Source organism: Mytilus edulis, chromosome 10, assembly GCF_963676685.1.
Source record: "Mytilus edulis chromosome 10, xbMytEdul2.2, whole genome shotgun sequence".
NCBI lineage: Eukaryota > Metazoa > Mollusca > Bivalvia > Mytilida > Mytilidae > Mytilus > Mytilus edulis.
Window position 1 is genome coordinate 34477274 of NC_092353.1, and position 15248 is coordinate 34492521.

The following is a 15248-nucleotide window of genomic DNA, read 5'->3' on the forward strand; positions in this document are numbered from 1 at the left end:
GCCATTTACCTATTTCATCTATAAATCTGTGACAAATAATAACCTTACGGGTATCCTTAGAATCTCATTCGTTTCAGTTTTTAATAAATTGCGTAAGAATTCATATAAATATCATTTCCTCCCCTAAAAACATAATAACATCATCATCAGAAAGGAACTATATTTGTTGACAGAACATTTTTAACTTCAAGAATAAAATACCATAAAATAGTATGAACACACATTCTCGCATTTCTTCCAAACATCAAGTCAAATATTGTGGCATTTTTTTCTATGTAAAAACAACCTTAGTTGTTGGTCAATTTTAGAAAGAATGTATTTCATAGACAGTTGTTGTAGGGTTCCGCATAGATCTTAGTTAACTTAATCATTTAAAGGTCTCACTGTCGTCACTGTGTCAATTCTGGAAAAAAACGATAATCTATGTTTCCGAATGAATTTCGTCGACTGTGCTTTATTTTATCATTCAAAACGGGTAAGGGAGTATAATAAAAACCAGAATTCCCAATGATGTAACTGTCTTTTCCAGAATTCAGTCGAATTAAAAGGGTCAATCCCGAATTCACGAATAAGGTCCTTCCGCCCCTCTTCATTATCATACAATTAAAAAACCCTATCCCGATGCTTTTATATTTTGAAGACCGTCGTGAATAGAAAGTAATGTTTTATAAGGATATACCTGAAAAATCGTTTCAAAACATCGTAAGATGCAGATCATCTAGGTAGTTGAACTGGCGGTCAATTATATCTTGATCTAACTTACCGTAAACAAAAATTCGGCTATTTTCCGAAATTTTGCTTTGATCTTTTTTTTTAATTAATTTTCATATTTTCTTCATTTCTTTCTTTTAATATTTCTTTTTGTTATTTTTGCGTACTTCGTAGTTTTCATTACCTTTAATTACGTATTGTATAGTTGTGTATTGACATTATACTTCATAACACGTTCTTATCACCAATAACGTTTCTTATCACGTGAATTTGTATAGTAACATATACATGTATTTGAATAGATTTACCGTTGAATTTTTATCTTCGTTTATTATGAAAAGTCGTCCATTTTGAATAGTTTGTAGTCCTAATTTTTTACCGTTATGTAATTATTTATAAAAACCTTAATAGAGAGAACATGATTGGAGTTACGAGTTCAGATCATGTCTGGAAACACATTTTAATGGTAGTTTTGTGCTCTTTTACGTTATATTCAGGGTAAGTACACGTAAAACAAGAATTCTCACATAAAATTTCACTTCATCTTTTCAACTTTTTTTCAAGTACAATCGTCGGTTGGTTGTCTCAAATGTACTGCTTGACAAAAACAAATGAAATAGAATTCAAGGTATGTGTACTCTGAACCATATAGTTTAGTGTATTGCGTCTTATCAATTAAAGTCTTGTGTTAAATGTGAGACGTGAAAGATTTATAGCTAGCTTTAAAACAGGTTTTAATCCTCAATTTGTACATAAAGCAATGACTGTACAAAGTCAGGCATGTGGACCGTTGATTTCCTACAACAGATATGTTTTGAGCTTTTGATTTTGCAATTTAATAAAGGACTTGTCGTTTTAATTTTTCTTTGGAGTTTGGTATTTTCTGATTTTACCTTTTTTCCGTGAACTTGTCTATTCTCTTAAAGACAGGTAAGTCGTTCTTTGACCTATAATAATTGTTTACTTATTCAAGGCTCCATGTTGAAGGCTGTGCTTTGACCTATATAATTGTTAATTTTTACACATTGTGTTTGGGATGGAGAGTTGTTTCATCGGCACACATACCATATCTTCTTATTTCTATCTATTGGGTACTTCTTATGTTTATGATAAAAATTAGATGGCCGCTAATGCAGGGGCGGATGCAGGAATTTTCGAAAGGGGGGGGGGTGCTAACCCAGGGCACCCAGGGCAAAGGGGGGGGTGCAAAACATATGTCCCGATACAAATGCATTGATCGGCAAAAATAAAGGGGGGTGCGCACCCCCGGAACCCCCCCCCCCCCCCCCCTGGATCCGCCACTGTAATGTAAATCAGAAATTTGAACAAGTTCTCTTTCGTATCAGACTTGATAAGGGGTCGTTATAAAAAAGGTTTGATTTTGCTAGACGGCAAATATATATATGTACGTTAAAACTGGGAAAAGTCTATATAGTAATCTTGGATATAAATGTGGTGGTCATGTAGAAGCGCTTTTCTAGATTTTCACCAGGAAACTGAAACTCAAATATGTGAAAGCCAAAGAGGTATAAGTACACGAATACATAAGCAGACTTATGATGTGGTTCATAAGTGTTTCTTCTTTCTCGTTTTTTATATAGATAAGCCCGTTGGTTTTCCCGTTTGATTGGTTTTACACTAATCATTTTGGGGTCTGTTTGCTGTTCGGTGTGAGCAAAGCTCTATGTTGGAGACCGAACTTTCAGTTATAACGGTTTACTTTTACAAATTATGACTTGGATGGAGAGTTGTCCCATTGGAACTCATACCACATCTTCCTATATCTATCTATGAACATTCATAAAAGGTCAACATTTCACTGAAAGTTGGAACCTTATAGTTTCTAAAATAAAATATACTAAAAACAGTTTACAAAAAGTATGTTATGTTTTGTGATAGTTCAAATGCACACTGACTGCTGAGCTTGTGTATCCTCGATGACTTTCAATTTCGAAGAAGACGTTACTAAGTCTTGCCCATTTGTCATTATGAACAATAAAATATGGTTAAACTATATCGGGTTCCCGTTTGAATTGTTTTACACTTGTAATTTTTATTGCCCTTTATAGCTTGCTGTTCGGTGTGAGCCAACGCTCCGTGTTGAAGACAGTAATTTGACCTATAATGCTTTGCTTTTACAAATAATGACTTGAATGGAGAGTTGTCGCATTGGCACTCATATCACATCATCTTTTAAATTACTATATCTAACAATACACCAGTAAAGTGCCAGAAAAACGAAACAACTTGATGTCCCCAATGCTCTTTTTTATATTTTGCTTTACGTTCATATTCATGCATAAAGTGCATGTAACAGTTGTGTATGCGTACATCTGCATTCATGAATAATAGTTATTCATGGATTTAGTTAAAGGATGGAGAACTCACCAAAGGAACAATGAATAAAATATCATGGTTTTTCCCTTTAAAGAAATCTAATTGAGAAATTGCGCTTCAAATATCATCACAGTACTGTTCAAATATGAAGAAAATGGAACTTTATATCTATAGAAAATTAAAGTATAACAAGAAATATAAAAAAGATGTGGTATGAGTGCCAATGCGACAACTATCCACAAGAGACCAGAGCAATTCACAACTATAGGTCACCATATGTCCTTCAACAATGAGCGGAGGCTATAACGCATAGTCATCTATAAAAGACCCCGAAATGACAATTGTAAAACAATCTAAACGTAACGGTCTAATTTATGTACAAAAATTAACGAAAAAGTTCATTTAGATAAGCACTTAAAGTCTAAAAGGTTAAATAAAATGTTTAAAGTCACTTCTAGCTTTGAATTTATATCCTAGAGAACGTACGTGATGGGCTCTGGATACACGTACCCCTTTACAATACCAAATGATAACCAATGAGACAACGATCCACCAGGGACCAATTGGCCTAGATGTTGTTATCATAACTGCCTTGATATTATTAAAATGTTTCGTTTAGGTTAAGATAATATATTGATTTAAGTTATCTTAAAAAAAATGTTTTGATATGAATTTCGTCAAGGTCAAAGTTAAATTTGCACATTCTTTATACACAACATTATCATAAACTATCATCGTGATGAATGTTAATACTTGAGAAAAAATAAATTCTGTATTTGTAACTTTTGTCTTTCACTTTTACTAAACATTACGTATTTTGCACGAAATATCCATACAGAGCGTACACTTAATACTACATGTGGTGTGACAAACGATATGACATTAGGGGTGCATTTCTTTCTTACCAAAGTTTTGTAAATAGTTATCAAAGGTACCAGGATTATAATTTAGTACGCTAGACGCGCGTTTCGTCTACATAAGACTCATCAGTGACGCTCATATCGAAATATTTAGAAAGCCAAACAAGAACAAAGTTGAAGAGCATTTAAAATCCAAAATTCCAAAAAGTTGTGCCAAATACGTCTAAGGTAATCTATGCCTGGAATAAGAAAATCCTTAGTTTTTTCGAAAAATTCAAAGTTTTATAAACAGGAAATTTGTAAAAATGACCACATTATTGATATTCATACTTCACCGAAGTGTTGACTACTGGGCTGGTGATACCCTCGGGTACGAAACGTCCACCAGCAGTGGCATTGTAAACGTTGTGTGCCGTTTGTTATAGTTTGTTTAAACGTTACAAAAGTAGAAACAAATGCATCGTTAAATCAGTGTTGACTGACCCTGTTTGAACAGTCAAAAATGTAAACAAACTTGTTTATGCGGACTTCTGTGCATATATAATTTTATTATCAGTTCAACTTCTTCGCTGTCATCAGATGAATGTAAAATAGCAGCTCTGAAAGAAAGGAGGGCATATATTAAATATTCATAAATTTTAGCAATGGTTGGCATTGTTTTAAGTTCTGACAATTAGGATTATAGTTGTAGCTTTTTCTTTCATCAGATTCTATCTTTTTTAAGTGGGAAAAAATGAATAGATGAATTGATTCAATGTTAAAGTTAGAAAGAAATGCACCGTTTGTACTAACAATCGACGAACGACAAACTGTAGACGCATTTTTAGCGAGTGTACAGTTTGTCAAATTTTATCCAAACTTAGCAAACATATGTTAGAAACAAATGATCTAAACGTGTGCTCGCTGAACCATTTGTGTCGTTTATGTTAGAAAGAAATGAACTCTAGATTGATATAAAGTTTAATATTCAACCATTCAACGGACTTTCTTTTACCTTTTAATACTAAATACTTTATTGAAAAGCACTTTACGCCCAAATGGGCCAATGGCTTAAAACATTATACATGATATACAGTTTACATATAAACAATGAAAATAAACAATGCAGACACTTTGTACTATATTTTTGTCATGAACGAACTTAGCTTGTAATACATTGAATTGTCACCATGCACGTTGGTCCTCTGTTATGAAAACATGTTTCTGAGTTACACACGGCCATCTTTTTTTATGTTTGCTTGTTCGTGATATTGTCTTTTAGGTTTCGACGATACACATAGTATCCGATGTTGTCCAATTTGGTCCAATTTGTGCTTTTCGTCGTGGTTTTAGTTAGTTTAAACAATATTTTATTTCAAAAAATATTTTATTTCAAAAAGTGCACAAAATATAATTTTACAATATAAATACAGGGATTCGGTAACAAGGAAAACTTATATAAATCCGTCTCCCGTTTTAGTTGACTTTCTGTGTTTTAATGATGAACTTTGTCATTATCTAAGACACAACAAATATTTTTGAAAATGTTCTTATAATCAATTAATTTTAACTGAAGTCAAATGATTGAATTACCGGTTGGGACATTCTGTTAATAAAAATTTCTTCAAACTAGAGGACAATTTGCAATTCTAAGTTGACGTTACTCAGTTCAATCTGGATATTTCTTAGTTTCAATTTGACATTTCGCCCATTCATTGTTGTAATAAATCAGGCTATTGGTCTCCATTTACAATGTATTTATTTGAAATGTTGTCATATATGTACAAGTATACCTTTTGTACTTTATATACTGCAATTTTTTTTCTCATTATTGAGAATCATATGGTGACCTCGAATGGTTCGTATTTTTGTCCTATTGTCTGATTGATAATCATACCATATCTCTTCATTATGTATACCGAAAGGAATGCAAAAACATACAACATGTACGGGAAATTTCCAAAGAAGTTAAAAATGGAGTCATGAAAAATAACCTGAAATGATAAAAAAATTATATTAAGATTTAAATGTCATACATGATTTTTTTCACAAATATCTACGATCTAAGTAAATTTGGAGAAAAAAGCATTGGCCTAAAAATCCTTTTAAACTCTTCTGGTTGAGATTGTTCCTGGTGAAAATAATGCCGGATAGCGCATCAAACGCACCTTTATGTTTGGTTTTGATTTTTTTTCAGGGTTAATTCAATAAGTTGTAGTGACAAGAACTCCGATGATAACAACCGCTGTGATAAGATCATTCCCGGAGGTAGAAGATGCTACTTATTGACACAAAATTCATTTGTTTGCGGGTAAGTGACTTATTCCTTCATACTGATGTGTATAACACGAAAATTTATAGCATTGTCACTGTATCTAATCCGGATAAACATATACAATAAAAACCTGTACAGTCGGAAACCAGGTTGAAATAGAACAAAAGAATCGAAGCTCTCTATTAGAGAAGGCGATACATGTTTACTGTATTGTTTACTATAGTGACAAATTTTCAAAAAGTTAATAGAAACAAACAAAACTGCAATTTTCTTCTCAATTACGAGGTATTTTATTTCAAAAACACCATTTGCATAAGTTTTCAATTTATCTAGTACATAGTTAAGCAGAACAATTAGATATCAAGTCGACGACATGGGTATCTTTCAAGTTGGATGACAAAAATGCATAACCTCCGATTTTTTGGAAAAAATTACCACGGACGTAAAAGATATCAATCTATTAGTTCAGTAATTTTCGTGTCTGCCCTTCCATTATGTGACTGAAGAAAAAATTCCAAAAAATAGGTAACAATTGTATCGAAAAGAGAAAATCGAGTGCACCTTTTTATGTTAGGCGTGTTTGAGTTGAGTATTTTGTCTTGATATCGTTCAAAGTAAGAATATTTCATACATCGTCTCGCTTCAGATTCTATCATTTTTATATATTAAAGCTACAGGTTGACTTTATAACACAAAAAAATAACAGACTGAGTACTAAAAGATGAAATATATGGGTCAAGTGAAATACCTATCTAATGAGTCACAAAAACAGGGAAGGTGTGTTCGAATAGCTATTTTTTTACTGAAAGTACTTGACGACAGTCTTACAAGTTGGATGATGAAAATGCATATCTTCGAAAAATTCTAATTTTTTGTGTGTGATAACTAGGGTTTATAGTCTTCAACCACTAAAAAAATCTAGTCTGCCCTTCTTCGAAATATTTAATTAGATTTTTTTTTAAATGTTTATGATTTTTCGAAAATTCCACCTAACAACCGATCAGACAATAGTTTTAAGTTGAATCATTGCAGACAATATCATTAACTGATGCTCATTAGCTAGTTGATACATTTGTCTTTTAAAATATAACTGACATATAAGGATCGTATTGGTGCAATGTGGATAAATTTATCGGTTTCCAAGAGCAAAATTGGCAGCGCGTCATCGCTACAATGGCTTCCATTTTTACGATTGTGAAAATGAACTGGCGTAATGGGGAGATAATTTTGACGAGGTAGGATCCTGACTGTGTACATTGATATAAGTTTGAAAGCCAAGATAATTGAAATAACAAACCATATCACAGTTGTCATTAAGCTTTGAAATATAATAACTTTTTGATGATAAAAGAAATGATTTTTTAACCACAAACGATTCTAACAGAGAATACGAAAATCGTCGATAAAATAACGAGTGTATACAAGTTGTTGTTTATAATATTGCTATAAAGGGTATGATATCATATTACATATGTGTATCATATATCTCAATAAAATCAAAGAATTTTTCTTAACTGTTTTCATTTTATAATAAGGACAAAAAGTCTTGATTTGTTAAAAGATCATATTTTCCAGGCGTTAACAGTCTCACAAATCAAAAGCGCTCCTATGATTAGCCAGAACATATATAGAAAATTATTTTCAAATCTATTATTATAATTATAATAATATATTGTATTTAAAATGTCAAATATCGACTTTTAAATTTCTGTCGGTCGTTGAACATAAAATCTCGTATGATCTTTCGAAATTTAAATTTGTTTTAAGATGCAACATAACTGATTAACTAGAATTGTATAATTTTTGTACCAAAGACCCGAATGCCATAAAAACATAAACTTTGTTCAAGTTTTTCCCCCCGTACATATTGATAGAACTGAGAATGGAAAACGGGAATGTGCCAAAGAGACAACATCCCGACCATAGAGTAGAAAGAAAACGGCACAGAGTCATCAAAGCACATATTTAAAAAAACATGTTTATATCTAAAGTTAGTAAACAAAAAGCATTAAACAGCACGTGGTGGAACTTTATATGAAAATATAAAGTAGGAACAGATAACAAGGAGTAATAAAACATACGAAAAGGCACAAAAAAAAGAAACAGTCCTAAAAACAAGATTCCCATAAATAGCGGTTTAAACTGAGATTCTCCGTTTAGGTAAGCAGTTGTACGAGAAAAAACTAAATGATATTTATATAAAGGCATAAAAAAATAGGCCAACATTCCGACAAAATTGTCATTCCAAAACGGTACGAGAACATGGTACAAAGACATTTTGTTAAATGTGAACTACATGTATAAAATTCACTTTTTGTCTGAAAATAAGCATTTTTGTACATTGTATCGGGGAAAACAATCACGATTAAAATTTTAAGTTTAAATTATAAAATGTTTTATTATCTTATTATTCATATATAGAAAAGGTCAGATGTTTTGCAAGGTTAATAGGACATTTTGTTTCCCATATCGATCAATATGTACACCACAGTGCTGTGACGACTGGAAAGAGGACTCGGAGCATCGCTGTACAGTGAATTTACGTATGTATTACATATTTTATCAAACTAATTTTTTTATTAAAAAAAATCAATATTATTTATTAAACATAAGAAAATTTTGTATAATTGCCAATGAGACAAATCTCCACTATAGGGTTCAAATGAAATCAATGTAAATAAACTCATCATAGGTACCAGGACTAAATTTTATAAATACGCCAGACGCGCGTTTCGTCTAGAAAAGACTCACCAGTGACGCTCGAATCCAAAAAAGTTAAAAAAAAATAAATAAAAAAAATAAATAAAAAAAATAAATAAATAAAAAAAAAGCCAAATAAAGTACGAAGTTGTAGAGCATTGAGATCCAAAATTCCTAAAAGTGTTGCCAAATACAGCTAAGGTAATCTATGCCTGAGGTAGAAAAGCCTTAGTATTTCAAAAAAATCAATATTAAATTTTTGTAAACAGTTAATTTATAGATATAACAATATCAATGATAATTCATGTCAGCACAAAAAGTGCTGACTACTGGGCTTGTCATAAGCAAGTATATGCAACCTTGCGGTCTTCAACAATGAAAAGAGAAAAAAACGTATGCCCGCATAAGCCCTGATATGACAATGATGAATCATTTCAATTGAGAAAACTAACGGTCTAATTCACAACAAAACTATTTCTGACCGACATGAACGAAAGAAAACCACTGTACAGCAGACTACTGACTTGAAACAGGCACCTATATAATGTGACGGATCCTGAAATATTGGTATAACTTACAACATAAGAACTAACTATAATAACCATTTGAAAAGGGGTTAAGATGTAAACAGAAAAAAAAATCCACCATAAACACAGACCGGACGTGGTAGGCTAATTATACATCCATAAATAGAAAGACACGGAGTACAGATCTGAGCGTATTCACAGTTACTATTAACTAGTTTAAAGCCAGTAACAACTAAAAAATAAAGCCATGTATCGAAGACTAAATTACACGTCCAACATTCAATTAGTTTAGTATAAAGACGTTATTACCATTCAGAGAAAATTTGACCTTATGCTATGACAAAACATAGTATCGACTATGATTGTAGTAACGTGAATGCATGTGCATATGTGAATAACAATGATATTTTTAAAATAAGTATGGTTTTATTTTACTGATAAAAAAATTAATAGGCATATTTTACAAATGAATCTAATTCATTATTTTTTTTAGTATTAGCATTTTATCTCAATGTTGTTTTCAACTCAATTCAATTCAAACTCTTTTTGTTTATTTACACTTTAGGAGGGACGAAAGATACCAGAGGGACAGTCAAACTCATTAATCGAAAATAATCTGACAACGCCATGGCTAAAAATGAAAAAGACAACCAGACAAACAATAGTACACATGACACTACATAGAAAACTAAAGAAAAAACAACACGAACCCCACCAAAAACTAGGGGTGATCTCAGATGCTCCGGAAGGGTAAGCAGAACCTGCTCCACATGTGGCACCCGTCGTGTTGCTTATGTGATAACAAATCTTGTAAATAGTCTAATTCGGTAGGTCACATTCATGAAAGGGAAGGGGATTGTAGTTACGACGTAAAGAACATATCCGATATCATTTGTGAACCGGTTATTCCATAACGGTCAACCAACTCGTGATGGCGTCTGTAAAATTTACGAAGTAATGATTTCATCTTCACCATTTGGAACTCTTGGTTTAATAGCTTCCTTGTGAGCAGCAACCCTCTATCAAGAAAATCATGATAGGAAATACAAGCACGGGAATATCGTATCAATTGGGAGATATATACACCGTATACACAGTTAAACGTCCACATATGACATACATAAACAGACGAAACCACTGAACTACAGGCTGCTGACTTAAAATAGGCACATGGAGAATGTGGCGGGGTTGAGGATATTTGTCAGCGCACAACCCTTCCCTGACACGATAAAAAGATGTAAAAGCACAACATAGGGACTGACTGTTCTATATTATTTTAGTTTCAGGTTCTATGCCCGAAGTGCACGTGGGAGTTGATCGGACTAGCGTTTCAACTGTTATAAGTATGTTGTTTTTTTTATAATAAAAAACACAATGAATATATAAGGAGATTTCGATATACATGTACGTCCACGAAACACAACTACACGACGCAAATCGCAAAGGGCATTTAGAGGTCAGCATACTACAAGTACAGATTTCTACTATAAAAATAAAATGACTTGTTGAAATGTCAAGCTCTAAATCGTCTCGAGTTTAAAAAATGTGAATAAATAAAACAGAAAGTATGTATCCACAATCCGCCAATATTACCACATTCTGCAAAATAACGAAAACATTAAATATATATATTAAAAGTATGTATAGGACCATCAATTTTAACATGTAATAATGTAAAAATTCATATTAAAACAAGAACACTTATAAATCGTTAAAATGTAATCTTGAATAAAAACGCCACAAGAGCTGTTTATGGAAATGAAAAACCTTTTTTTCAAACCTCCACTTGTAAAAAACTTACATAATTTGCTATCTAAAAGGAATGGTGTCTATATTTGATTACATAATTCACTGATATTGGTTTATTATATTAATATTATAAATCGTGTTCATTTTTTATTCCAGGTGCCACTGTTGTTGGTTTATTATTCATTGTCCTTGCTATTATGGCATTCGCCATGTTTAGAGTATGTAAAGCCCGCCGAAATTTACGTGGTCGATTGCAAAGGAACATTCGAGGAAGTGCGACCAATATGCAAAATTACAATTCTTCAATATTTACAGTGTATAACAATGAACCACCACCGTATGATGTTGTAGAAAATTCGAAACTACCAGAGTATACCCTACATGACAATCCACCAAGCTATGAGGACAATGATCAAGCGACAGGGGACAGTCAACTACCAGTTTCAATTTCTGAACAGAGAAATGTTAACAACGAACTTAATAGCAATAGACGCATTTACACTTTGGGACATTTACCAGAACCTGCTCAAAATAACCCTAAATCCATCTCCGAATAACATTTTCACGTCATAATTCCTTATGCAGCATATAGCAGGAACTTGACTGTGTGACCTTATTGACTCATTGGCATACACGTTTAAATACCATTATACAGATCCAAGAAACCGTAAATTTCCACGAACAATGGTGATTTTAAACAATAATTCGTTTATATGATTCGTTGAAAAAATGTAAATATCAAACTTACTTATACCTCATCCATTTATGTTTTAATAAATGCAGGAGTCTAAATTTTTACATTACTAAATTTATATTCCCAAACCGTTTTTTTTTGGCGCCTAAATATGTGAATTCTGACGGTTTGTTTTACAGGTAGTACGAGCTTAAATACATGTACATACTATTTAGAAACAACAAATCAATATCAGTATTTCTTATAAATTGAATTAAATAAAACCAAATTAATAAAATCTTTCATTGTAGTTAAAAGTTATTGCCTAGTCGTCCACATTTTAGCGACTAACGTGACGGTACCCAAATTGTACCTATTTTGACAGTTTTTTCACCTACGTTTTCTTATGAACAAGACAAAATTTTCCATTCTGTGTTTATTTTGTAGCCGAATCCTTCTTTGTTATATAAGTACACCAATTTGAGTTTTAATATGTTGATATAAACTTAGGAGTTGTAGCATGATTGCCAATGCGATAACAATCCACCAAAGTTCAAATGAGGTGTATGTAAGCAAATATAGGCAACCATACGACCTTTAACAATGAGAAAATCCTATACCGTATGGTGGTCGGATTTAAAAGGCACCCACATGGATAATATTAAACAATTCATTTGAGAAAACTAACGACCAAATAACAACAAAACAGTTAACGAAAAAGAAATATGATAATCATGAACCAAAGACAACCACTGAAATATAGGCCCTTTACTAAGGACAGACACACACATAATGTATATGTGTGTGTGGGGGGGGGGGGGGGGGGGCATGTTTGTGAGCACAATACTCCCCTTACATGCGACAGCATTGTAACAGCAGTACAACATACGAATAAACTGTAATCAGTTGAAAATTATAAGCTTAAATAATCAGATGGATTCAAATACAGGCAGATCTACCAACAATACAGATTGGACGCGGACGGGTATTTAAACATCACAAAAACAAAAAGACTCTAGTTACAGATCTGAGAGTACCATCAGTTACTGGCAGTTTGTTCAAAGCCAATAAAACCTAATGACAAAAAAAAACATGTAGATAAGACTTCAGCTTGTTCCAGGTCATGCTATCGTGGCGTTATTTTTTTTTATCTTTGTCAGTACGTATTTCTTTTAGGAAGTAGTTGGGTGAATAGTAGATGGTGGTTACAGTTGTAGTATTCAATATTCTATGTATATTCCTGTTATTCTTTATATTTATTACATATTATTTTATAAGTTCAATTATTTTGAAACTGTCAATATTATCAAGATTTCCAAACGTCTGTTTGTATACCTACGTACGTTAAAAATAATCCATCCGAGGTGCATACTTATAAATAGGTTAACCCTGATAACCTTGTATCTCAACTTCCTGATTGCCTTCGTTCGTTGCCTGACTACACATATTGCAGAACTTATCAGACTATTATCTATATATTTTCATAAAAAAGATTAAGTTCGTTGGTGACCAAAGGCACAAAAATACCTATACAGTTGTATATGAACAAAATAGGTATTTACTCATCCACTATCAACAAAATAAATATAGCCAACATGAAGCGTTATGAATTATACTTCATCTTTTATTTTTTGTGCAGTTCCTTTCCAGTACGGAATTATTATGACGGCAGTTAAAATATTAGAATACCATTCACTTCGAACAAAGTATTTCTATAAATACGAACAATAGTTCTAAATATTCGGCACATCACTCACCAATCTGTTATGATATTGTATTTGGAATTTATTTTTAATTCGAAGTAGTTGTAAGAATGAAAGACAGACACACATAACAATCAGAACCATGGTGATTTTTTATCAGCAAAACTTCAATGAAAAAAAACCAAACAACGCTTATCTAAAGTACAAAACTTTCGAGACAACAAATAATGTCCCAATTATCGAGCAAATATGTGTCAATATAACATGAACACTTTCTGATTCACTGGGAACAGTTAGCTCTGTCTTATGTTTGTATCTTGCCCGCATAGAGTCCGAAAGTTATATTCAATTCAAGCATTAATTCTCTGAAAAATAGGCTTTAACTGGTATTCCTTACTTCATTTATATACATGTATATAATGGTATTAAGTTAACGTTACCAAATATACTACACCAGTATTTCGACAACTAATGTCTCTTCAGTGACCCGAAGCCCAAACCATTTCAAAAGCCTAAACCTAATACAAACATAGAAGAGTTCATATGCAAAGGCGTAGCTAGGTCATTTTTACGTGTACGCCCGAACCTTGGCGAGGGGTCTGGGACCCCAAACTGATCCATGTCAAACAATTTCTGGTAGTGGATTAGATCTAGGGAGCGAAGCCCCCGGAAGCTAATGAGTTATCGAGAATAAATACCATTCCTGTCATTAAAAACTCATCAGTAGCAACATATTTTAGAATCTACATGGTTTATTTGTTATTCATTTTGTTAATTTGAAATATAATAGTCATTGGATTCAGAGATAATGTCAAAACCAGTAGCTTTTAAATATGTTTTAAAAGAGCTGTGAGGGTAAAGCAATTAACCAACAAAATCACCTTTCTATTTCCAAATTTCGTAAATGAACATTAATCTTCAGAGATGTTCAGGTGCAATATTAGATATCGTAAAGGGTTCTGTGGAACGCTGTTTTTTTTGTCAAGGATTCCCCCTGCAAAAAGTGAATCCATTTATCAGTCCATTACAGGATTTTAAAAAAATCCAACATTTTTTTTAGATATTTTTTCTTGATCTGGAGTACTAGTTTTGGCCCAAGTTTCATGGCAATTTATGAAGATTGATGCATTGATAATTTATAAAAAGCCATATAGGATCGCTATGTCGCGCTTTGTCGTCATAAATACAAATGTATGTCACAGGCTCGACAAAACTGTAAACCACAAAACGAATCGAAGGAGATAAAGGATTGCTTAAAACAAAAGGGAAGGGAGTATAAAACTCACAGTAGCTTAAATTCAGACTTGACAGAAAATGAACAAATAAATGATATGATTCCATTTGACTGAAAGTAAATTTCGTCAATTTTATCCACAATTACAAGCCAACGAAGAAAGACTTATAAAGCTGATGTGCTTCTAACAAGTTATTCTTATTTTGAATTCTTTAGATTAAAATATTATTTTTTTTAACAAAATTCAAGTGTACGCCCGGGCGTTTTGACGTAAACGTAGCTACGCGCCTGAATATGTTAGTACAATATCTGAAGCTGTTTGCTTCACCTATCCAGTTCAGCTGCAAAGATTGTCTCGTAACTGATTCCAAAGGGCAATACGTCAATTTGGAAAACACATGAACCAGGGTCTGATGAAATCACAAGTATACGTGACGTAAAATGTACAATTTATAATCTTTGATTTATTCACAACAAATATTGATACAGATATTGAAATG

At 32.5% G+C, this 15248-nt stretch overlaps 1 protein-coding gene across 2 annotated transcripts; it reads left to right on the plus strand.

Annotated features, from left to right (window-relative positions):
* Window positions 1-1024: 1024 nt before the first annotated feature.
* LOC139491001 (uncharacterized) lies at window positions 1025-12114 on the plus strand. Of its 2 annotated transcripts, none has more exons than XM_071278243.1 (5): window positions 1025-1209; window positions 6085-6198; window positions 8584-8705; window positions 10670-10732; window positions 11295-12114. In XM_071278243.1, exons 1-5 carry the CDS (start codon window positions 1130-1132, stop codon window positions 11693-11695), a joined length of 780 nt encoding a protein of 259 aa, XP_071134344.1. In that variant the 5' UTR covers window positions 1025-1129; the 3' UTR covers window positions 11696-12114. The 2 variants fall into 2 exon arrangements, with proteins under 2 accessions (XP_071134344.1, XP_071134345.1); XM_071278244.1 differs by having other exon boundaries at window positions 1026-1209; window positions 10676-10732.
* The last annotated feature ends 3134 nt before the right edge of the window (window positions 12115-15248 follow it).

Coding starts and splice junctions, on each gene's coding strand:
- LOC139491001 (XM_071278243.1), top strand. CDS start 1,130: ATGATTGGAGTTACGAGTTCAGATCATGTCTGGAAACACATTTTAATG. Junction 1,210..6,084: donor TCTTTTACGTTATATTCAGG/GTAAGTACACGT, acceptor ATTTTTTTTCAG/GGTTAATTCAATAAGTTGTA. Junction 6,199..8,583: donor CAAAATTCATTTGTTTGCGG/GTAAGTGACTTA, acceptor ATTCATATATAG/AAAAGGTCAGATGTTTTGCA.